Here is a 25,210-nt window from a genome sequence, read left to right as displayed (position 1 = left end):
ATAACATATTTTTTATGAAAATCGTAACAAGTTCAATTCCCTGTATAAATAGAAATAAACACAACAGCATTGGTTTATAGTTTATAAACTGGTATAAATAACTTCCGTAGTAAACAAATCTTTAACAATATTTTGTACATTTCATGTCAACTAAAATTTATTTCGCTAATGTGAATATAATACTTTTATATACACATTGATTTATTACATTTAATGTCCACTTTACATCAACAATAAATTTAAGAAATTGACAAAGTTATTCAAGGCCAAATTTAACGTGTACAAAATGTATGGTTTGTAAAAGAAAATGAAGGAATTTGATGAAATAGAACAATTGGATATGTTTTATTTTGTCAAATTTCTTTATTTTCCTTTTATTCACGGCAAAATTGGGTGTTTTGTATAAGTCAAATTTGACCTTGAATATCTTTGTCAATTTCTTGTCCAATTTATTGTTGATGTAAAGTGCACTTAAGTTTGAAGCATCTGAATAGTTCTTCTTCCCTTCCCCTCTCCTTAATAACAAATATGTTTCTATCAAACAAACAATTAACATATCAAAATTCGCGATGAAAAACAAAGTAGCTGACCTCTGGTGGAATAAATTTAAACTACTATAAGTGGTATAAACAAACCAGAAAATTGTTGATTTGAATGGAATTTGGTCACTATTAAGAAACTTTTAGTATATTTGAGCATTATGAGTACATTAAAATATTTTAAATCAAATCGGTATCGTTTTATTCCTCAATTGAATGTTTGTTTATACCATTTATATCGGCCATTTTCTTGCATTCGACCTGCCCTCTATAGTCCGTTTCAATCGCGAATAGCGTGTACCAAAATATAAAGGCACTGCGTATGCTAAAAAATGACGTCACTGGCTTGATGAAGTTTAATTCGCGTGTACCTAACTTTTTTATTTACGTACACGTTAGCGTGTACCTAGACACAGCGGTGCCATACACTGAGTTAATTTGTTCATTTTGTAAATATCCGCAAAAGAAACAATTTCTTTCACAATTTTCTACTTGAAAGAAACACAGAAAGTGCTTCTTTTGCGGATAAAATGAATAAACAACGCGTGTATGGCCTCGTTATTTATAATGAGCAGTCATTTTCTTCTATCACAGTACGATACACAGAGTATGTATCGTGGTCAGAAATAGAGAATGTCAGATGTCATTAAAATATATTTTGAAAATATGTCGAAGTTGAAAATAGAGGTTATATTAGAGTAGAATGCACAGTTTTTTAAATTTTTGTAGATTTAAATATTCGGAAAACAACTTAAGGAATGCTTGTTCAATTTTATGTCTAAAGAAGACAAGCAAATATAAGACTGTTAGACATTTTTCTGTTGAAAGTAATTGAATTGCAGTAAAATTTGAATCAAATGAAAGTGTAACATTTTTGTTTTTAGATAAGATAGTAAAAGATGAGAAACCTGAAAAATTTATACCCTTCCTGCAGAGGATTAACCTGAGGCGGTCAGAAGCGAGAAGAAGTATGGTTGTTCAAGTACAATCTACACAATCGTTTAAAGAATTATATTCCTATTGCAATGCTATAGGAAAAATAAAATATATGTTCCATTATTCTGTAGGGATTGAGCCATTGGTAACTGTTCTACACTCTTACACGTAAAACTATTTTTAAATTGTTATCTGTATGTTTTAGCACTTCATAATCGTAGAATTTGAAACTGATACAGATATCACGAATATTAAGAAGTCAAGCATATTTGTTGAAGGAAGCTTAGGACTACCTACACAGTCACATTTTGTGTGGTTTAGGGCCGCACATAAAAAATTACCAAAATTAAAACAAATAAAATCTGCCTGTCTGACAGTAGAACATGGTACTGCGATTAAAGAGGAAGAAACAATCAAGGAAATGTTAAGCAAATCAGAAAATGTAAATATATATTAAATTATTTCCTTTTAAACATTCTACTCTATTAAATTTTTTTGATAGACATAGTTCTGGACCTCGGAGGTAAACTACACTATGGGCCGGTACTTTATGCCTCGATTAACAGCCCGTTAGTTAACGGAGGTTTAATCGGGACCTCTTTAGGGTCTCTTGCGTTGTAATAAATGCAATTACAGTATTACAAGTATTATAATAATTAAAATAAGTATAATAATAATTATAATTGCATTTATTACAAGGCAAGAGACCCTAAAGAGGTCCCAATTAAACCTCCGTTAACTAACAGGCTGTTAATCGAGGCATAAAGTACCGGCCCTTAGTCATTTTGAGCAACTGTGAAGTAGAGCACTTTGAATGTCATAAAAATCTTATGTATCCCAATAATTGTTCAAAAGACAATGTGTCCATATGTTAATGATAATAATATACAGTACAACCTGCCACATCCTGACCTGTCATATCCAGACGGTTTTGCTGTCCGGATCTACCGAAATCTACTGAAAAAGGCAGTCCTGCTGTTGGACAACGCACCCTCTAATACCTACCCAAAAGAACTGAAAGATGGCGAAATAATGTATTTTATAATGTATAAAATGTATCTATCGACGAAAGTTATTAACGGCATTGATTACTAGAATGTATGAAGGAGAAAACATTTCAGAGACTATAAAAGAAGTGGTCTTGATATCCAGATTTGTTTACTGTATAACCACCTGTATTTTGTACTGTATAACCACTTTGTATAATCCAACTAATAAAATAAATGGATTAAAGAAACTTATTCAAAACAACTCTATGTCGACATAGTGTAGTTTACCTCCGAGGTCCAGAGTTATTTCCATAAAGTACAAAGTGGTGGCCATAGCACTTTTTTTATTCCAATTATTAAAATACATAATAACAATATACAAAAAATACATTAAAGAACCAAGAGCTGTAGCTATGCTGGTTTCGTGGTAACATAATAAACATAAATATAATAATAACAGATTACATAACAAAAAACTTTTTAGATTACGTTACACTGACGGTTAAGTTTTCCTATATAAATTCATTAAAGAATTGTATTAAATTAAATGATTCAATTATTATTTGTTATTAAATTATTAAAGAATTATATTCAATTAAAGTTTCAGGATCTATTCATGGTATACATTGAGTAATGCTAAATTTGCTAAAAACAAACTAAATGTTAGTGTTACGCATTATACTGTTATGAATAGTTTATATAGTAAAACCTCCGTTAACCGAAACTGCTGACAGTTTCAATAATTTCGTCAATAAAAAGTATATTTTTCCCAAAAAATGGAAACAATTCAATGTTACTTTGTCATTATCGTCAAAATTACTTATCTGAAACTAAAGAACGCAACTTAATACTGAGTGTACTACCAGGGTTGTTTTGTTTTAAACATTTTGTTTTAATCAACTGTTTTAAACATGTTTTAAACGTTTGCTTATGTTTAAAACAGTTTTTGTTTAAAACACTTAAATTAAACAATTGCTTTTTTTTTCATTTTCTTTACTAATATAACATCAAAAAAATTCTCAAATACATTATATAAACTTTTTAACATATATATTATTTATTTATTAATAATCTGAACACAAAAAAAATTGGAAAACTGAAAATATTTTGCAAAGAAGAGTTAATCAATTTCTCAAAACTGTTTCAGACTCATAGTAATCTTGTAATTTAAATCAGTCACGTCATCACTGATGGAACTAAGCTCTTTAAAAATTGAAACCAACTTAGCAGCTTTGACATTGCCTAGCCGATTACGTAGTTTGGAATGGTAAACCTTATGATCAGAAGAGTCTTCTATGTTGGCTGACGATGCAACAGCTGTGTAAAGCTGTTGAGCAAGTTTCAATGCTGTATACCTATATATATAGGTATACCTATTTATATTTTTCTTAGAACGCCACCATGCCAATGGTTTTACATTCTCAATATAGGTGTTTAGAAAACATATGGAGTAAAGGGTACACACTTTGCCTGGTAATAATAATAATCTAAAATGCTTCTGGATGATAATTTATAATGGATGGATGATAAGTTTATTTCCAATAAAGCGATGATCAAGCAAATTTGCCAAAAAATGAGCTGGGGTCACCAAATCATTTGCATGTTAAAAAAAAAACACTAAGCACCACCAGAAACAGCACAAAATAACTGACAATAGACGTTATTGCAATAGCCAACTTGTAATGCGGATTTATAAATAGTAAATAGTCTGGGGTTCCCCAGGCAATAGCTCCTAATTTTGCAATTGGTTTTCTTATCTATTATTTAGTAGAATAATAATAATAGATCAAACACTTTCAATTAATATTATGTTAACAAGTTTTATTTGTTTAAAACATGCAATTTAAAAACAAAAAAACAGGTTTAAAACAAAAAAAAAACGTTTAAAACAAAAAAAAAACGTTTGTTTTGTTTAAAATTAAAAAAACATGTTTTTTTGCAACCCTGTGTACTACATATACAACACATTACGAAATCACCTCATAGTATTTTTTAATACCAACTTTGACCAAGAATACTATGTAATTTGATAAAAGAAGAATACAAAACATAATGTTATTCTTAACTGAAATTCTTGTTAACCGAAACGGCCCTCCCCCCCCCCCTTAGTTAACAGAGGTTCTACTGTAGTTACACACTGCCAATGTTACAAAGTGTTACCTTTACGAATTGACAGCATTATGGGTTTTCTTTTATCATTAGCCCCGTCGTGGGGCTACGAACTATAGCGCTGTGAGATATTAGGGAACCGGTACTGGCTTATCAAACCAAATGGTTGAGGTTTGATTCCACAGACATTCACAATAACTGAGCCACTACTGTCCTTTGAAGGGGCAAGTATGGCTATGTAAGTAGTTGTTAAGACTACTACACAAATGGAAGACTGGCTTCAAAGAAAGGCCACAATTTTCCACTTCTACTCGTTCTACTAGTGACAGATATACAGGGAGGGAAAATGGTTCTTGCAATAACTGTTGATTTCTTTCCATCACTGCATCTAAAAATCACACATTTCTAAAGTATGCCATTTATTTATTTATTAATTTAGTTTTAGATTTCAGATCAGATAAAAACTCTCCATGAAATTACTAAATTAAATGATGTTGGTACCCGTTTAAGGTTTTTAACTGCTCTCCAAATTGAAGATGCAGTCAATGGAATGTTTCCTCATGCAGTTGCTTATCCTTTTGGATCCAGTGTGAATGGATATGGCAAAATGGGATGTGATCTGGATCTATTTTTAAAGTTAGCAGCTGACAAGGTAAAACTATTGATTTAAAATTAATATGGCTTCATTAACTTGTAGCCCAGTAAATGAACGGGAAATTCGGCGATACCGTGTAATTTTCAGGGGCAACTCCGAATTGCATGAAAATTTGGATTTAGGTTCTACTTACCCTCCACTTCAAAGTTGAAATTGTGCCGTTGGTTGCTTTTACTTGGGGAGTGACAGTCACCCCTGCTCGGGGGTGAAAAAACATGCGTTCAAGATAAGACCGGAAATCGATAAAATGACTGATTTTAAGCAACTTTTGTTCTATAGAGTTTTTTTACGTAAGTCAATACTTTTCGAGTTATTTGCCATTGAAAATGTTGATTTTTCGACAAAAAAACTACGTTTTCAGACGGTTTTTCGCAAATAACTCAAAAAGTAAATATTTTATCGAAAAAAATATTCTTAGCAAAAGTGTAGCTTATAAAAAACCCAAAAAAATGGTGTATCAGAAAAGTCTATCAATCAAATAAAAACAAAGTTGTAGCTCATGAAAAATACGTTCTTATTCATCTAATTCACAATCGAATATTTCAAGGTAAAATCACCGAAAAATTAAGCACTTTTCGGGAAAAACCCATCTAAACTTTTTTAAAGTGTTTATAAAAAGCTTTGTTTTAATTGTTTACAAAAGTTTTAGCATTAAAAATAAGCGAGCTACGCTCAAAATAAAGTTGGCCCTCTTTTTTTTTGGAAAAAATCATGAAAATCTTGCCGTGTTTAGCTCCCCAAATGAAATTAATCGCTACCGCTTTACAAACAATTTACTTAGATATCTATTTTTTATATGATCTGTCAGTCTCACCGGTTTAAAGTGTTTATTTTTGAAAGGGTTATAATTGAGAAAGCTTGGATGGGTCACTAATCACGAGTGTATGCAAATTTTGAACAGCCATATCTTAACCAATTTTTGTCTTACGGAGAAACAAAATGAAACTAGCATATTTATAATAGCAAAACCTTTTTTTACTCTTTAAGATTTTTCTTATCACTAATACTTTTTAAGTTATTTTGAAAAAATGAAATTTTTTAAAAATTTTTAGACATTTTTTTTGCTATAAAACCAAATGTTTTCAAAAATAAGCACTTCAAACCAATCAAACTTACAGATCATATAAACAATACACATACAGTTAAAATAGATGGTAAAGCCAAACGATTAATTTCATTTAGAGTGCTAAATAGAGGGAGGTTTTCACGATTTTTTTTACCAAAAAAAAGGGGCCAACTTTTTTTTTTCAGTGTAACTCGTTTATTTTTGATGCTGTAAACTTTTGTAAAAAACAAATAATAAGCTTTTTTTCGATACTTTAAAAATGTTGATAAGGTTTTCCCGAAAAACGCTTCTTTCTTCGGTGATTTTGCGTTGAATTATTCGATTTGGAATTAGACGAATAAGAACGTATTTTTCATGAGTTACAACTTTGATTCTACTCAATTTGTAGACTTGACTGGTACACCATTTTTTTCGTTTTTTTATATGCTACACTTTTGCTAAAAATATTTTTTTCGATAAAATATTTACTTTTTGAGTTATTTGGGAAAAACGGTCTGAAAACGCAGTTTTTTTGTCGAAAAATCAAAATTTTAAATCGCGAATAACTCGAAGAGTATTGACTTACGTAAAAAACTTTATAGAACACAAGGTGCTTAAAATAAGCCACTTTATCCATTTCCGGCCTTATTTTAAACACACGTTTTTCACCCCCGAGAAGGGGTAAATGTCACCCCCCAAGTAAAAGCAACCAACGGCACAAATTCAACCTTGAAGTGGAGGGTAAGTAGAAACTAAATCTAAATTTTCATGCAATTCGTAGTTGCCCCTGGAAATTACACTCCAAAACGGTCATTTATTGGGCTATTGAGGTATATCATACATTTAACATTTTTGGTTTGTAACATGGAAAATGTATTTCTTCTATACCCGAGATCAAATTAATCACATACATACTTTACTTATACAAAAAAGCCAGCTAGTAATGATGTTAGAGCAAGAACATGCAAGAGCATCTACAAGAACTAGAACAAAAAAGAAGTAATAAAAAAGGAGTGTAAAGAGACTTTTACAGAAGCAAATTAAAAAGAATTAAGTAGAGAAATATATTTCAAGGAACAAAAGTAGCTAAGATACTGGGTAGTTAGTACAATATAAAATAGGAACAAAGCAACATTACTGTGAATAATGTTAAGACAAAGAAGATTGTAAAAGCTTGTAAAAGTAAGAAAAGTGATAAAGAAACTGTTTACTTGGAAGAGCTACCAATAGAATAATACAACATGGCATGTAGTGATGAAAAATTAAAAAAATATATTGACAGAACTGTCAACAGAAAATATATTGACAGAACCACTGATCAACTGAGCACATGACATCGGGGCTCCAGATATGTCATAAACTGTGTATTTGTTGATTGAATATAACACGCACACAGAACGTTTTGACGTGAGTTTATACATTAAGGTCGATTACTTCTTGTATGACAACTTGGTTTATGCAGACATTATGTATAAATAATAAAAAAGTTTATGTCAACCAACTTTCCACAATATCTCTCATGTCGTAAATTTTAAATGAAAATAGTATAGTAATGGTAGGGGAGCCGAAGCGGGGAATTTTGCAGTTACTCTAGCACGTCAGATTATTACATGGGGAGAAACCTTGTACCCTGTAAATGTACCCCTACCATATATTGGCTGTTAATACAGGGGAGTTCGTTAAGGGGGGTCCGAAAAAAAATCTATCTTTAGAAAAACTCGAAATCGTCAGATTAAGATCCTAAGTTAAGTACATGCAAAAGAGTCTATAATTCAAAAATCTGAACATTTGGAAGGAAATGGGGAAGTCACAAAATTTCACAAAAAAAAGCGAAGCAACTATTTTAAATGGGAAATAAGCCACAATTTAACTAAAAAATGATTTTATTAACATTTCGACATCCAAATAGGATGTCGTTGTCAAAATACAATGACAATTTAACTAAAAAAATGATTTTATTAGTTAAAATGTGACTTATTTCCCATTTAGATTAGTTGATTACAAAAATGCCACAAGGAAATAGCTTCAGAACAACATCAAAAAGGCGAATATTTCGCGAAATGAACGTCAGATCGAAAAATTGAAAAATACACGTATTCAATATTTTTGAAAAATCTATCGAATGGCACCAAACACGACCCACCCACGGAGGTGGGGTGGGGGGTTACTTTAAAATCTTAAATAGGAGCTCCCAATTTTTATTGCACATTTGGATTCTTTACGTAAAAATAAGCAACTTTTATTCGAGACATTTTTTCGAATTATGGATAGATGGCGCTAGTGATGAGCGAGACTGCAAGACCAAGACCAGGTATTCAAGACCAAGACCGAACCTTGCAAGACTACGCAAGACCAAGACCAACCTGCAAGACTCTTGCACTTTTTTGCGAAATTGGTTTTTTATTATTTAACTTTATTTTTTTAGTTCATTAATATATACTGACATTGTAATAAACCTTAAACAATATCGAATTTTTAAAATACATAATATTTTGGTTATATTTTTAAGTCGTTTTGATTAAGTCAAACGGTTTGCATTTTCTCAACCTTCAAAGTGTCCAGAAGGCAAGTTTTCAAACGGCGACACTTCAAGAACAATTGAAATTACTTGTAAGACAAAAAAATGTAATTATAGATAGGGTAATCCATTTAAAAAAAAAATGCCATTAAAAACGGTTTTAATGTACCAGTAGTTTTCGCTTTTTTGTCTAATAAAAATACTGACACTTATTTCAATTCTTTTCGCATAATCGAGGAAAAATGTAGGTCGTTTAAATTTAAAATTAATACCAAAAAATATCATAAAAGATTTTGAAAAGGGATTCGCAATGCTGAATGCTGTGAAAGCACTGTGGCCTCGTGGCCTGAATGAAAAATAACTGGTTGTCGATTGTAATGTGTCAAGCTTGGTATCGCAAAATCCAAAACTTAGGTTCAGTTTCTGAATATAATGACCAAAATTCCGATACTGGGAAATTTTTTAAATTATTTTTTGGATTAATTTTTTACAATCAACGAAAGTTGGAAGTTGAATTATTTGTGAAAATCCCGGATGACAAACGCGTAAAGAAATTTACTGATTTCATAGTTGAAAACTATTTGGAAGAATCTAGGTTTTCACCAGAAAGGGCCAGTACTACAAATAGTATGTGCCGCACTTAAAATGCATGCGACTCATTTCAGTGTGTTTTAAATTCTAGTTTTTACTACCCACATCCGAGTATTTTCAACTTTTTAAATGTCATAATGGGTATTCAATTCAAAAATATGTGAAAATAAAAAGTGCGAATAACTCGTGCTACGAGAGCAATGTAGTTTAAATAAAATTAAAAAACTGCAAGATAACAAATTACAGAATTAAGCGTTTATAACTCTCCATTAGGTTTAGTTATTATGTTATGTTATGTTATAGTATTAGGTCTATAAATAGGTATGGTAAATATGTATGTATTTACTAAAAAGTATGTTTTAGTTAGCTTATAAAAAAGTTAATTATATTAAATAAAGTAAAAAAATATTTGTTTTTTGTGTATTTTATTCGAAATTGATTGGTTCAAACTATTACTACCAAAAAAGTAAGACCAGCAAGACCAAGACCAAGAACAAGACCGGCTAGTGCAAGACCAAGACCAAGACTGCCTTTTAGCTGCAAGACCAATACCAAGCTTGCAAGAACAAGACCAAGACCAAGACTAGCCTGGTCTTGGTCTTGTTCTTGTTTTGCTCATCACTAGATGGCGCTATAATCGGAAAAACGATTGTTGGAAATGGAAAATTAAATTAAAAAGTGGAAAGTCCACCACTTTATGGAAAACTTAACTTAACTTTTGGTTTTAGGACCTACTCTTCACAACCCAATAGGTCCCCATAATGCTCGAGTAACTGCAAATTTGTCATACTTTCCTCCCCTACTATAAGTAGTACATATTAACAAGCTTCTATTTTCGAAAATTATTAGCAAAGGTATCAAGGTTATAAATAAATTCAATGAAAATTAAATTCAGTGTGTGTTTTATGCCTACATATCTATGTTTACAAAATAATCATGATCTACTTATTTTACAGCATAATAATGAAAATGGGAGGCTAGTATTTCATTGTAAACCACTTAATGGTTCGGAAAGAACTATGAACCAGAGGTACATGGAGACATTGGGTGATTTAATCTATCTTTTTTTACCTGGATGTGGACAAGTTAGGAGAATTCTACAAGCTAGAGTACCAATTGTTAAATACCATCAACAGTTAACAGATGTTGAGTGTGATGTATCAATGACAAATATGTAGGTACTCATATAATATTTATCATTTTCCTATAATATCGAATGATGCAATCATACAGCTAATAATCTTTCTTTCACAAACTTAGGTATATTATTTAGTTCAAAGAGTCAGGAACTCAAAATGCGAATTTTTATTCCCTGATTCATTTGAGGATGTAAAAATAATGCCATACAGAGTGATGAAGTAGTCAACAAGGGAATCTAAAATTTCGTCCACGACCTGTTGTTTGTTCATCTCAATAACAATATATAGAGGAGTAGTTCCTTTTGTACTCACAAAAGTAAATACAAATAAGATAAAGATAATTCAGATTTGATTACAGAATAGGGCATCTACTATGCGATTATACGTATTTCAGTTTTAACCTTACCCTCTTCAGAGCAGGGCCGGATTTAAGGGAGGGCAGGCTGGGCAGCTGCCCGGGGCCTCCACATTTTGAGGGGCCCCCACAAAACCCCAAATCATAAAAAAATCAACACATTATTCACATAAAATAATTTTTGTTTTATGCAAACACACAATTATGTATATCAAAAATAATGTCTTATTTATCGTTATCTTGACTTGGCACTACGCCACTGAGTATAATAACAGTGATAACGCATTCAAAACATTGCTTACTCCACATTTAAGAAGTTTAAACTCAAATTGGAGCCAAACTTGCCTCCTACGCCTACAATTTATTTGTCTACTAAATCATATTATGCATATTTTTTAAATACCCTTTTTGCATGGACTGCAAAATACTCAGAACGTAATCTAGTGGAATTCAGTCCTTTTTGTTGAGTCATAATTTTCCAATTTGGTTACGAGTTTGACCTTAAATTATCCCGTTGACAAAAATCGTGGCATAAGCAAATCTGGTAATAATAAACACTTAAACCACTCATTTGTTTTCTGACTTTGTTGCTACTTGCAAAAAGAATAATTATCAGCTGTAATACGATTTACGATAATCTAGTAACAGCAATATTACTCACCTGTTTGTATTATTTCGGACTGTTACCCCTGTTGAAAAAGGTAAGTTTTTATTTTATTTTTGTGACAGCCTAGAATATTCGTATTATCTAGTATTTGGAGGGTTGGGGATTTTCAAAATATAAAAATTTAAAGTCATGCTACTCATACAAACATGGTCAGGCCAGGCCGGAAAATTTTTAATTGTACACTGGATTTTTCACTGTAAAGAATTGGGATATAAGTTTAAATGCTAATTTTTAAAATTATTCAAAACGTGCGAATTTTTAAATAAAATTATGCTGTGTGCTCTAATTGTTACCGGTACCTATAGTCTCTTGATTCACGGTTTTTGCTCCCAATTTTAAAGCACCGCTTGGATTGACATGAAATTTGGCAAAAACATATATAACATGTCAAAGCTTATAATCCAAGGATGGTACTAAAGGTGAGAAATTTTACCTAGGCTGTCTGTCCGTCCGACCGCGCATATAACTCCTCCGTCATTATACCAGGTAGAATGACAAAATGAGGTGTCAAATGAAAGCTTACAATCCAAGGATGATACTGAAGGTGATAAATTTGACCTAGGCTATCTGTCAGTCCGACCGCGAATATAACTCCCCCGTCACTATACCAGGTAGAATGACAAATGAGGTGTCTAATGAAAGCTTATAATCCAAGGATGGTACTCAAGGTGAGAAATTTGACCTAGGACTTCAGGTTTTAGTAATGTGACCAGAAGTACTGTTTCTAAGTCACCGAAATAGTACAAGTGATATATTATTCGACGCGCCTTAGCAAGACGAGAACAAATATATATTTCCGGTTTCAAGACTGTCTGTCCGTCCGCAAATACAACTCATTCGTTATTAATGCAGATATAGTGACAAATGAGGTGTCGAATGAAAACTTATGGCCAAAGATGGTATTAAATATGAGAAATTTGACGTCGGACTTCCAGTTTTAGAGTTGCAACCGTAAGTACTGTTTTAAAGTCACCGAAATAGTATAAGCGATATATCATTCGACGTGCCTTAGCAAGATGAGAACAAATGTAAAATTTTGGTTTTTATATCATTTCCGGTTAAAAAGTTCTAACAAGAAGTGCCATTTTAGTCGCAGAAATGTACATGTAACACATCAATCGAAGCGTGTTGAAAAATTGAGTTTCAATCTTTCGTTCCGATTCTGAAGTTATTTCTGTTTAAACAATGATGACATAAAGTGTAGTAGAAGTGACTCAAAATTAGTAAAATCGTACATCAATCGACGTCAAGTTACACGAAGGGTTGAAATATTGACTTCCAGTTCTATTTTCGATTACTTTGGGTAAACCTAGGACTTACGAAGTCCAATTAGTTGTTTTATTTAAAAAATATATTTATAAAAGTAGATCAGCATTTTTTTAATATCTAAAAGGGAAAACCCTATACTTGGCTGTATACCATATTTATAACAATTTTTTTAATGATAGGTAGGGCCCCACACCAATTCTGCCCAGAGGCCCCCACACCAAATCTGCCCAGGGGCCCCCACTGCCTTAAATCCGGCTCTGCTTCAGAGCACCGTGTAGAGTGTAGAGGCACTGAAACTGGAATCAAATAATGTTCTGAAGCTATTTCCTTGTGGCATTTTTGTAGTCAACTATTCTAAATGGGAAATAAGCCACAATTTAACTAAAAAAATGATTTTATTTTATCCGACGTCCACATCGGATGTCGTTGTCAAAATACAAAATATTAATAAATTAAACAAAAATGTTGTTGCTGAATAAAAAATCCTAATAATGCATTTAATCTGGCTCATTTATATCGTCATTTCAGACATATAATTTAAACATTTAAACAATGACATTTTAAAGTAGAAGACTTTAAAATGGTATTGCCAATATTTATGAGTTGCGTTCCTGGGACGACTTTACTAAAAGATAGTTCATTTGATTACATGAAATCAACTCCAACCCAAGAATATCCGTTACAAAAAAATCATACCATGTTATCTGTCTTTAAAAAAAAACAACCACATGGAATGGTGACAGTAAAATTTTCGTGTTAGAGATTCCATAGTAAATCACGATAAACTCATAAATATTGGCAATATCCTTTTAAAGTCTTCTACTTTAAAATGTATAATATATGTTTGAATTGCCGATATAAATGAGCCAGATTAAATAAATTATTAGAAACATTTTTTACTAAGCAACAACATTTTTGTTTAATTTATTAATATTTTTTATTTTGACAACGACATCCGATGTGGACGTCAAAACGTTAATAAAATCATTTTTTTAGTTAAATTGTGGCTTATTTCCCCTTTAGAATGTGTACGATAACTTGTACATAGGTGAGATTGTGAATACAATCTAAGGAAAGGACTGTAAGAGGATTGCTAGTTTACTGGTTCAAGTGGGAGTATAAGCGCTTGTTCACAATGGATGCAAAACGTAATTTACGCATAATGTATCCGTAATTCATAAAGTTGAACATGTAGAAATCAGATGTAAGTATTCACAATGGGCAAACGTAAAATTTATGGTTATGTTTGTCTTACGTTTAAACGTAAGGATAATTGTAGTAGTTTTTATACTTTAATGTTGGTGATCAAAAGTTTAACAATTCAAACAGGTGGATTCAGTCAGTTTAATTATGGTTTGTTTTTGTTTACCCCATTACTCTATTAATCTATATTTATCTCGTGTTTTGGTAATAAATTAAATGAAATGGAGAACGTGTATATTGAACTTTTAATTCATCTTGTGCGTTCAAAGCAAGTTCAAAGCCCTAGCCCTAATTATAATATAGTAAGGGTGATAAACATTTTTAAAATGTATATAAAAATCCTTGTATAAGTAAAAAAACCACTCTGCATCATACAACCTCATTTCATTCATAACATAAGCCTCCTAACCTCTCCTTTGTTCTTTTTGGTTTATTTATTTTTTAAATTACCCTTAACAATAAAATGGTAATCAGGTCACAATAAGTCAAACCAGCTGTATTCATATTTCTGTTAAATAAATGCACACAAATTCAAAAACAAACATGTAGGTATTTACATCAACCCATAAATAACGTTTTGACAATTGACAATCAAAATACCTGTTTTGTTACGTAAAATTTAAGTCTATTGTGAACACTTCATAAAATTATCTATAAGTTACGGTTTACGAAATGATAACGGTTTATGTTCATCTTATGGTTACGTCCATTGTGAACAAGCGCTAAAGGTTTTATACAGACAATATTGATATGTATAGATAAGAGTCTTACCAAGTTGTGAAGCCTTGTTGAACACTAGAGCCGGTCACACACACGAGTTGACTGCTCTCGTTCCACGTGCCTCGCGTTTTTACTGCTGCGAAATCGTGTATGGCGTTACTCCCGAGTTAACTGTTCGTGCCCGACTTTTGATTGTTCGTTTTAGCCCAAAAGAAAGGCTGTACCGTCAAGAGATGAGCGGTACCGACTTGATCCGTCGAAAGATCGTAAAGAAGAGAGGTTGCACCCTCGTGGCGAGTGGTACTTGTTGACCGTTTTACCGGCGTAGGAGAAGAGAGAAATTCCCAATCGCAAATTGTCCAAATATTGTCTATATGTAAGGGTGAGGAGAGAGGGTATGAAATAGGAGGGATGAAATGGTACTATTGAACAGGGCTGGATTGAGATTTATTTAAAGTTAAGGGTTTTAATAAGAGATTAAACACAGTAAATAATATAATATTTTTGACATGTGAAAATTGAACAAATAGTTGGAATCAAATATTTTCAACTTGTCCGTGTAATTATTTAAATAATTACAAAGGATGCGACAGCACCATCTATGAATAGTTAGCTTGAAGAGTCGGGAACTAAAAATCCAAATCCGAATACATTGCATCAGAGAATAACCTTTGGGATTTTTAGTTCCTGACTCTTTGAGCTAACTATTCATAGATGGTGCTGTTGCATCCATCGTAATTATTTTAATAATTACACGGAAAAGATTTGATTCCAGTTTCAGTGCCTCTACACGGTGCTCTAAAGAGGATAAGGTTAAAACTGAAATACGTATAAGCACATAGTAAATGCCCTATTCTGCAATCAAATCTGAATCATCTTTATTTTTCATTGTATTCACTTTTGTGTTTAGTAAAAAAATTTAACATACTTGTTTTGATGATACATCAAAAATAAACGTTTTTCATCGTAGGTCTGGTGTTCACATGTCAGATTTATTGTATATAATGGGAGAACAAGATGAACGAGTAAGGCCATTGATATTTGCAATAAGAAAGTGGGCGCATATTGCTGGAATTACGAATTCGTCTCCAGGAAGATGGATTTCGAATTTTTCTCTTACTCTTCTGGTTCTCGCCTTTCTTCAGAACCCTTTAAGTGGAAAACCAGTATTGCCATCATTAAATAAATTGGCGGAATTATCAGGTAACAATTTTAATTTTAATTCGTGTTTTATAGTTACAGGGTTGCGAAAAAGTCTGGCAACACGGTAATTTCTCGGAAGCCGCTAGAACGATTTTTATTGATTTTGGTGAGTAAGGGTCTTCTAATGCGTCCGATATTATAGTGGTAATTACATTGTTGTCAAATCTTCCGTTTTTCTGGAAATCTAATGAACTTTCTTATTTCAAATGGAACACCCTGTATATTTTTTGCGTTTTGAGGTCCTTAAGAAATACTGATTATTTTAAAATCTTTTTATATACTTGGCTTGGTTGGTGTCACGGACTACCTAGACACCTGAAATTTTCAGGATAGCTTAGAACTAGCTAACAATGCAATATTTAACTGCTATTATACAGGGTGATTAATTATATAGTGGGGTGAAGCTCCGTAGATCCGGTATAGTAATGTATAGCGATAAAACTTAATAACAAGAATTGTAGCGAACTTTGAGCTTTATATTACAAAATTAGTTAGAATGTTACAGGGTGTTCGATAACATAGTGGCAGACCAAACTTATGTTTTTTTTAAATAGAACACCCTGTATTTTATTTTATATTCGAAATCTTTGTAACTTTTCGATTACAAAAATATAAAGGTTTGGTACATTATACTTATAACTAATTTTCTATGAAAATCGTAACAAGTTTAACTACATGTATAAATAAAAGCAAGCACAATTTCAATGGTTTATTGACGTCATACTTTTTTATTTATTGTCAAAATTTTCGTAAATGTTTGTTTTGCTAATTTTCTTTATATTGAATACAGGGTGAGTCAAAACGCAAGTACATTATTTTCTCAGTAATTTTAAATAGATTACCCTGTATTTTATATCATTATCGAAAAGTACCATTACTATACTATAATTTTTGTATAACATTCCTTATGTGTAAATTTATTAGTTTTCGAGATATTTTCATTTTTCAGAGCAAAATTATTAATAATTACGGGTCTAAATCTTTCCAAATTTTAAGTAAGCCATGGCTGAATAATTGTCTAAAACTTACAATTTACGATTACTGATTATCAATCTGTAATCAAAGTTGGCTACAATTTTTGTTATTAACTTTTATTACTATCTATTACTTATAACGGATCTACAAAGCTTTACCCCACTGACCAATCACACTGTATGGATAAATCGATTTTTTTAAATTTCAAGCTATTTTAAAAATGTGACGAATGCAATGATATTTTAAAGTACGTTAATAAATCGATATCTACAAATTGATGGTGCCTCAGTGGCATTAGATTGCACATCGAAAGGTCCCCAGTTGGAACCCGGCTGTTGCGTATCTTTTTTTAAATTGTTTTAATAAATAATTAAAAGTTTATATACTTAAAATTATATATACCATTTTAAACAACCGTGGTATGATAAAAAATACTATTTTATACTAGTGTAATTTTTAGAATCATAATTATAAATAACAGTTAATACATCCAATAAAAATTCATATTTTGTCATGTTGTGTCTAACATATTGTTGCGTAAAGTAACAAAGTGTGCGTAAAGTAACAATGTATTTTAAATGGGATTTACTTTTTCGCACACTTTCAATGGGTTTTTTGGCACACTTTCATATAATCAAATATCCTTAACTTTCGCGTTGTCATGGTGATGACAATATCAGCAATGACTTACAACAAAATTTTTGACAGTTTTGTGGTTTGAAAATAGTTAAGATTTTTAAATGTCAAAGTTCTAAAAATTGTAGAATAGAAATGAATTCCAGTGACGAAGAGTTACAGTTTTTATATTTGTTTATCATAGATAAAATATTGTATGAAACTGTGCGTAAAGTACTTTTTGCGAATTTACGCGATTTATAGCACTCGTTCCGTTGTCGCTCGTGCTCTAAATATCGAATACTTCACGAACTGTTTCATAAATAACTATTTTTATTAGAGTGTAATTTTTGGAATTTTAAGCATTTTATCGTTAAATCGTTTATCGTTAAATTATTTTATATTCTTTCCTATAAATAATAAAAAGGTTTTATTATAAAAAGTTCTTTTTTATAAAAGTGTAATTATTTCATGTTCATGTTATATTCCCTATACCTAAATGCCATAATTTCGGAGATATTGCTACAATTATAAAAAAAAATTTAAACAAATTATAAAAATCAATTTTTTTCGACCAGGGTGGACATTACTATAGGTTCTTACTTTAGGTATTACTTTAGTTATATACAATTTAAAACAAAAAAAAAACAAAAAATGACGATTTTTTAGGTTCAAAAACACAAGTAAAAAATATTATTTTTGGAACTATGAAGTACCTAAATTCAAGTTCAAACCTTATTTTATCAGCTATCGATAAGTAATTTGGTCTTATTTAATTTTAAAAACATTGTTTTTTAGTTGTGAATGCAGCCCGATCGCCCGTCCTCTCATATGCGCTTTATTAGTAATTAAAAAATATATATTTTAGAATAAACCGTGCCAAAAATTCTTATAGGGACCTGATAGAACAAGATTTCAGCTTGAATTTAGGTGCTTGATAGTCGATGATTAGTTGCTTGATAGTGCCAAAAATAATATTTTTTACTTTTGTTTTTGAACCTAGAAAATTACCATTTTTCGATTTTTTGCAGTTTTAAATTGTTTATAACTCGGAAACGATTAACTTTAGAAGAAAATTACAAAAGATCTTTTTTATTCCCAATGATCCAAAGTACCTAAAATAGTGTATACCCGGGCCAAAAAAAAAATGATTTTTATAATTTGTAACATTTTTTTTTGTAATTAATGTAGCAATAACTCCGAAATTATGGCATTTAGGTATAGGCAATATATCATGAAAAATAATCAGTATTTCTTAAGGACCTCAAAACGCAAAAAATATACAGGGTATTCCATTTGAAATAAGAAAGTTCATTAGATTTCCAGAAAAACGGAAGATTTAACAACAATGTAATTACTACTATAATATCGTCCGCATTAAAAGACCCTTACCCACCAAAATCTATAAAAATCGTTCCAGGGGTTTCCGAGAAATTACCGTGTTGCCAGACTTTTTCGCAACCCTGTATGTAGGTCGCATAAACATAAAATTTTCATATGTGTCAATTATTTCACATTATGTGTATTTTCGTTTCTGATTGCGGAGAACCCACCGAAACACCCTGTATTTTATTTGAAATTTAAAATCCTCTTCTAAGTTGTTGGACAGTCAGCACGTGTAAAAAAGGAATAACACCAGCTTTCAGGAAAAATAACAACTTAAGCAAATATATTAAGAACAACAACAGCCAAAAGAAAAAGTACTTACACAGTGGTGTATAAAAACTTAACTTTGATGCATTTTATATTTTGATTTGATTTTACTTTTTGATGCATTTTATACTGTAATTATGCATTTCCACCCATTTGTCTATTGAAATCTTTTTCCTGTTCACTATTTCCCTAAAAATAATTTATTATTTCCTAAATGCCTTGATCGATGTGTATTTTATTGTTATGATCCAAAAATCTAAAATAATATCTGCCCGGGCCAAAAAAATTAGAAGAATTTATAAAAAAAATTCATTTTTAATTATTAATTAGTCTGGACAACATTATGTTGGGCACCCCTGGTTTTTAATAATTTTTAACATAATAGATTACATATCATTTAATTTCTATCCATTAAATAGATCCACGAAGGTCGTTGTTATATCGGATCTTATACTTATACGAAATACTGAGAAATGCGATTCTCGATATGATTACCTGTACTCAAATACAAAAGTAATCAAAGTATAACGAATACTGTAAAAAAGAATGTGTGTGTACCTTGTACGCACGTAAGAAGTTATACTTCTATTATTATGATTTCAACGAAATTAATATACTTAACAGGTTATTTGTATTTTATTTAAATATTAAACTAACTTGCTTTACCTACCACTTTTTAAAAAATTTTATTAAAACGATACCAAAAATATAAAAAAAAAGAATGTGAATCGTCCGGGATTTGAACCCGGGACCTCTCGATCTCCGGTCACACGCTCTCCCACTGAGCTATATTCCCTTCGCTTTGACAGGTTACAAGATTTATCTTACATGCTGACAAATTTAATAGACCAGGTGAAGTATACAAAAAAATACTTTAGATATACTTACTATTATTATAAAATATCTTATTCCCGAGGAAGACAAATCCAAAGACACAAAAATTATAATAAATAATACATTTACTAAGAACACTAATATATCCTTTTATATGATATAATATTAGACTAAGAGCCGCTATAGGTGAAATTTCTTAATCATTTTAGGCACGACGGGACCCTATAACTTAAATAGTAGAACCTAAAAGAAAACGTTTGAGCACTGTGCCGTCACTTTTCAGTGGCACATGCGTCTACAGTGGCGCATCAAACTTTCCACTTATGGACGGGATACATAAATTGAAAAATACCCTCCCTCATTACCAGAATTAATTTTTTTTAAGTTCTATGTGATTAAGACATAAGATTCATCGTAATTTTAACCCACCACCCCCTTCTCCCTGCCCCCACCATCAAAAACTTTATTTTTCGATTTTATTTTTTTTTTGGTGGGATGCAATCAATTTTAAAATTTCAAAAAATTCACACGCATAGTTAAGGCTTTTATAAAACATGTCTATTTTTTATAGATCTGTAGGTTGAGTGGACATAACCTCAAAAAATTTTAAAATTTTTTTTTTTGGAAAAAAGTGTTTAACTTTTTTTTGGGGATAGCTACAGACCTAATTTTTTCTTAGCCTTGTGTATTTCATCAAACACTATATTTCTAATTTTTTTCAGATTTTTCTGTAACGCTGGTCACCTTCAAAAATCCAAAAAACTGTTTTTTAAGGGGGTTTTGGGGGGTTTGAACGTGTTTTTCTGATTTTTAAATATTCTAAAGGACTCAGTTACTTCAAGTTACATTATAACCTATAAAAACAAAATTGATTTGATATATTATGAAGTCTATAAAATAGGAAAAATCCCCCAAAACCCCCCAAAAAACAGTTTTTCGGATTTTTGAAGGTGGGGAGCCTCACGAAAAAATCTGAAAAAAATCAAAAAGATAGTGTTTGATAAAACATACAAGATTAAGAAAAAATTAGACCTGCAGCTATTCCTCAAAAAAAGTTATACGTTTTTTGAAAAAAAAAATTTCTTTTAATTTTTTGAGGTTATATACACTTTACCTATGGGTCTATAAAAAATAGGCATGTTTTATAAAAGCCTCAGCTATGCGTGTGAATTTTTTGAAATTTTAAAATTGATTGCATCCCACAAAAAAAAATAAAAACGAAAAATCAAGTTTTTGATGGTTGGGGCAGGGGGAAGGGGGGTGGTGGGTTAAAATTACGCTGAATCCTGTGTTAATCACATAGAACTTAAAAAAATATAAAAAATTTAATTCTGTTAGTAAGGGAGGGTAACTTTTAATTTATTTATCCCGTCCATAAGTGGAAAGTTTGATGCGCCACTGAAAAGTGACGGCACAGTGCTCAAACGTTTTCTTTTAGGTTCTACTATTTAAGTTATAGGGTCCCATAGTGCCTAAAATGATTAAGAAATTTCACCTATAGCGGCTCTTAGTCTATATGACTTATTTGCGCTGACAGCGCTGATACATACATATCTTGAAAGATTAGCAACGAAATACATACTGTCTGTGTGCGCATGCGCCCGGCATTATAAAATTTCACTCTCGATCGTAAATAACTTCAATAATTACTTTATACAAAAGTAACGATTTGTAACGGATACTAGAAAGTAACTATAATCAACATCACTACTCTTAATATGCATATCCATCTAGTTATAAATATTAATATTTATTATTTTAGGTCCTGAAGACAAATTTCAATTAGAGGATGGTACGGACGTCTCCTTCCTAAGAGATATAAGAAAATACAAAACGAAAACAAAAAATACGGACTCTTTAGAACAGTTACTGAAGGAATTCTTTGAGTATTACGCCCATTTTGACTTCGAAAACAAAGCAGTATGTCTGAACGAGACAGTAAATGTACCAAAGCCAGAATTTAGCCCTATGTATATAATAAATCCATTAGAAAGGGGTTTGAATGTTAGTAAAAATGTAAGTTCCGACGAAGTTGTAAGATTTAAAAACGAAGTTAGAAATGCGGCATGGGTGTTAGAATCGCAGGAGTCCAAATCGGCACATTGGGGTCTTCTTTCCATTTTGCAAAATAAAAGAACAAATAGTATATTGCAAGCAGTTTCTGGTCATTCTCAACCTGGGAGGTTGGTAGAAGTTAGTACCTTATTTGAAAATGAAAATGAGGATAACAAAAAACAAACTAAAAGAAATAACATGAAGAATAGCCAGAGGTAGCGTATGTTCAAAATTTTTTAATTTGTTAAATAATAAATATTTTATAAAAAAAAGTGCGTTATTAGTATTAGGTATCTACTACCCAAGTCTCTTAATAAGTGATCACAAAATAAACATCCTACGTTTCGTAGATGACACAGCCCTTCTTGCAAATAGTCAAGCAGAGCTGATTGATCTTATACGACTGTTCGAAAACGAAAGTCAAATATTTGGTCTGCAATTAAACCCATCAAAGACAAAGGTCATGATAGTGGATAGACTACATAACAATCATCCACACATAACCACAATTGACCGGTTTGGGGTTTTGAGCTCATACTTATTCTGGAATCATTGATGAAAAACACATGGTCTAGCAAAAGTTGCCACAGCAAAAATAACCAAAATATGGAAGCACTGTCAAATTTCAAGAGCGTTAAAGATGAGGTTGATAAACTGCTTAAGGTACTAGTACACTTTAGAAGACCAAAAATAATCATTTTTTTCAAGAATTTTTTCTCAGAACCATTATTAGAAATGAACATAAAACTTTTTACATATTAATATCTAACTCTTAGATGGTGCAATAAATATATCTTTTTTCATTTATGTACGTGCACTAATATTGAGAGGGCGCAAAAGTCGAGGCCTCGAAAAATGATGGCGGACAGTTAATCTCAAGATTGGGATATCTGAAACAAAAAAATCGTACTGCATTTGAAAAAGGAAGGTTTCTTACGTGACAATTTACCACAATTTGACCAAAAAATAAATATTTTTTAACCATGAAAAACTGAAGAAAAAAAAGAATGTGTGTGTACTTTGTATGCACGTAAGAAGTTATACTTCTATTATACAGGGTGTTTCATTGGGAAACGGAAATACTTTAATGGTGAATAGAGGTCATCGAGGCCGTTCTAGGTACACTAAATTTTTTGCCCTACCGACTTTTATGTCCGAGTTACAGGGTGTTTTATCGATTTTGCTCATTTCTTTCCTAAGTCATAACTTTAGAACCACCCTGTATATTTTTTTAATATTTGGTACACATATGTCTCATTCAAAACCCAAACGACCGACATACTAATCACAAGAAAAATCCAGGTCCGGATTAACAAAAAATTATAAAGTAATTGTAACCTTAAAACAACACCCTGTATATTGCAATTTTGAAAATCTGTTTGCATATTTGAAAAGAGCACAAAAAACTAAGTCTAATGGTTCGCTTCGCTTTTTCGTCCAGACAATTTTTTGACTTTAATTTTGAAATTATATTGAATTTTTTAAGAACTTAACATTAAAAAGCAGGTATTATTAACTTTTAATTATAAATTATTAAAGTTATTGAATAAATACTCATTTTAAAATGAATCAAGACTTATTTACCACATTGGAAAGACCCATTTATTAATCACAAGAAAAATCCAGGTCCGGATTAACAAAAAAACATAAAGTAATTGTGACCTTGAAACAACACCCTGTATATTGACATTTTCAAAATTTGTTTGCACATTTGAAAAGACCACAAAAATCCGAGTTTATCGGTTCACTTTGATTTTTGTGCGAAAATGTATTAACTTTAATTTTGAAATTAAATATATTTAAATTTTTAAGAACCCTGAAATTCATAAGCAGGTTTTTAAAGCACTTTTCATAATAAATCACTCAAGTTAATGAATAAATACTAATTTTAAAAATAATCAGTTATTATTTACTGCGTTAGAAGGACTCGCTTACTAATCACAAGAAAAATCCAGGTCCGTATTAACAACAAAATACAAAGTAATTGTGACCTTAAAAAAACACCCTGTATATTGAAATTTTTAAAATATGTTTGCACAACTGAAGAGAGTACGAAAAACTAAGTTTAATGTCCCGCTTTAATTTTTTGTGTACACAATTTTTAATGACATTACTTTTGAAATTATATCGAAATTTTTATTATGAGTTCCCAGAGTTTTTAAAAATTTCGACATAATTTCAAAATTAAATTCATTAAATTGTCTGGCCAAAAAATTGAAGCGAACGATTAAACTTAGTTTTTTGTGCTCTTTTCGTACCTCTGTGCAAACGGATTTTGAAAATTTCAATGTACAGGGTGTTGTTTCAAGGTTACAATTACTTGATATTGTTTTGTTAATCCGGACCTGGATTTTTGTTGTGATTTGTAAGTGGGTCGTTCGAATGTCGTAAATAAGTATTGATTATTTTTAAAATGGGTATTTATTTAATAACTTTAATAATTTATTGTTAAAAGTGCTTTAAAAATCTGCTTTTTAATTTTAGTGTTCTTAAAAGTATCAATATATTTAATTTCAAAATTAAAGTTATTAAATTTCCTTCACAAAAAATTAAAGCAAACCCATAAACTCAGATTTTTGTGGTCTTTTCAAATGTGCAAACAAATTTTGAAAATGTCAATATACAGGGTGTTGTTTCAAGGTTACAATTACTTTGTTTTTTTGTTAATCCGGACCTGGATTTTTCTTGTGATTAATAATTGGGTCGTTCCAATGTGGTAAATAAATATTGATTAATTTTAAAATTAGTATTTATTCAATAGCTTTAATAATTTATAATTAAAAGTTAATAATACCTGCTTTTTAATGTCAGAGTTCTTAAAAAATTCAATATAATTACAAAATTAAAGCCATAAAATTGTCTGGCCGAAAAATTGAAGCGAACGATTCGACTTGGTTTTTTGTGCTCTTTTCAAATATGCAAACAGATTTTTAGAATTTCAATATACAGGGTGTTGTTTTAAGGTCACAATTACTTTATAATTTTTTGTTAATCCGGACCTGGATTTTTCTTGTAATTAGTATGTCGGTCGTTTGGGTTTTGGATGAGACACATGTGTACAAAATATCAAAAAAATATACAGGGTGGTTCTAAAGTTATGACTTAGGAAAGAAATTGGCAAAATTGATAAAACACCCTGT

The 25,210-nt window shown here is 31.0% G+C and overlaps 1 protein-coding gene across 1 annotated transcript; it reads left to right on the top strand.

Moving 5' to 3' along the window:
- Positions 1 to 1,187: 1,187 nt before the first annotated feature.
- Positions 1,188 to 22,327, top strand: LOC126882932 (poly(A) RNA polymerase, mitochondrial-like). The gene is made up of 7 exons (XM_050648009.1): positions 1,188 to 1,366; positions 1,424 to 1,620; positions 1,681 to 1,917; positions 5,019 to 5,225; positions 10,339 to 10,556; positions 15,706 to 15,938; positions 21,778 to 22,327. Exons 1-7 carry the CDS (start codon positions 1,243 to 1,245, stop codon positions 22,287 to 22,289), a joined length of 1,728 nt encoding a protein of 575 aa, XP_050503966.1. The 5' UTR covers positions 1,188 to 1,242; the 3' UTR covers positions 22,290 to 22,327.
- Positions 22,328 to 25,210: the final 2,883 nt, after the last annotated feature.

The sequence above is a fragment of the Diabrotica virgifera genome, chromosome 4 (assembly GCF_917563875.1).
Source record: "Diabrotica virgifera virgifera chromosome 4, PGI_DIABVI_V3a".
In the NCBI taxonomy this organism is placed as follows: domain Eukaryota; kingdom Metazoa; phylum Arthropoda; class Insecta; order Coleoptera; family Chrysomelidae; genus Diabrotica; species Diabrotica virgifera.
This window is presented reverse-complemented; position numbering and strand designations above follow the sequence as displayed.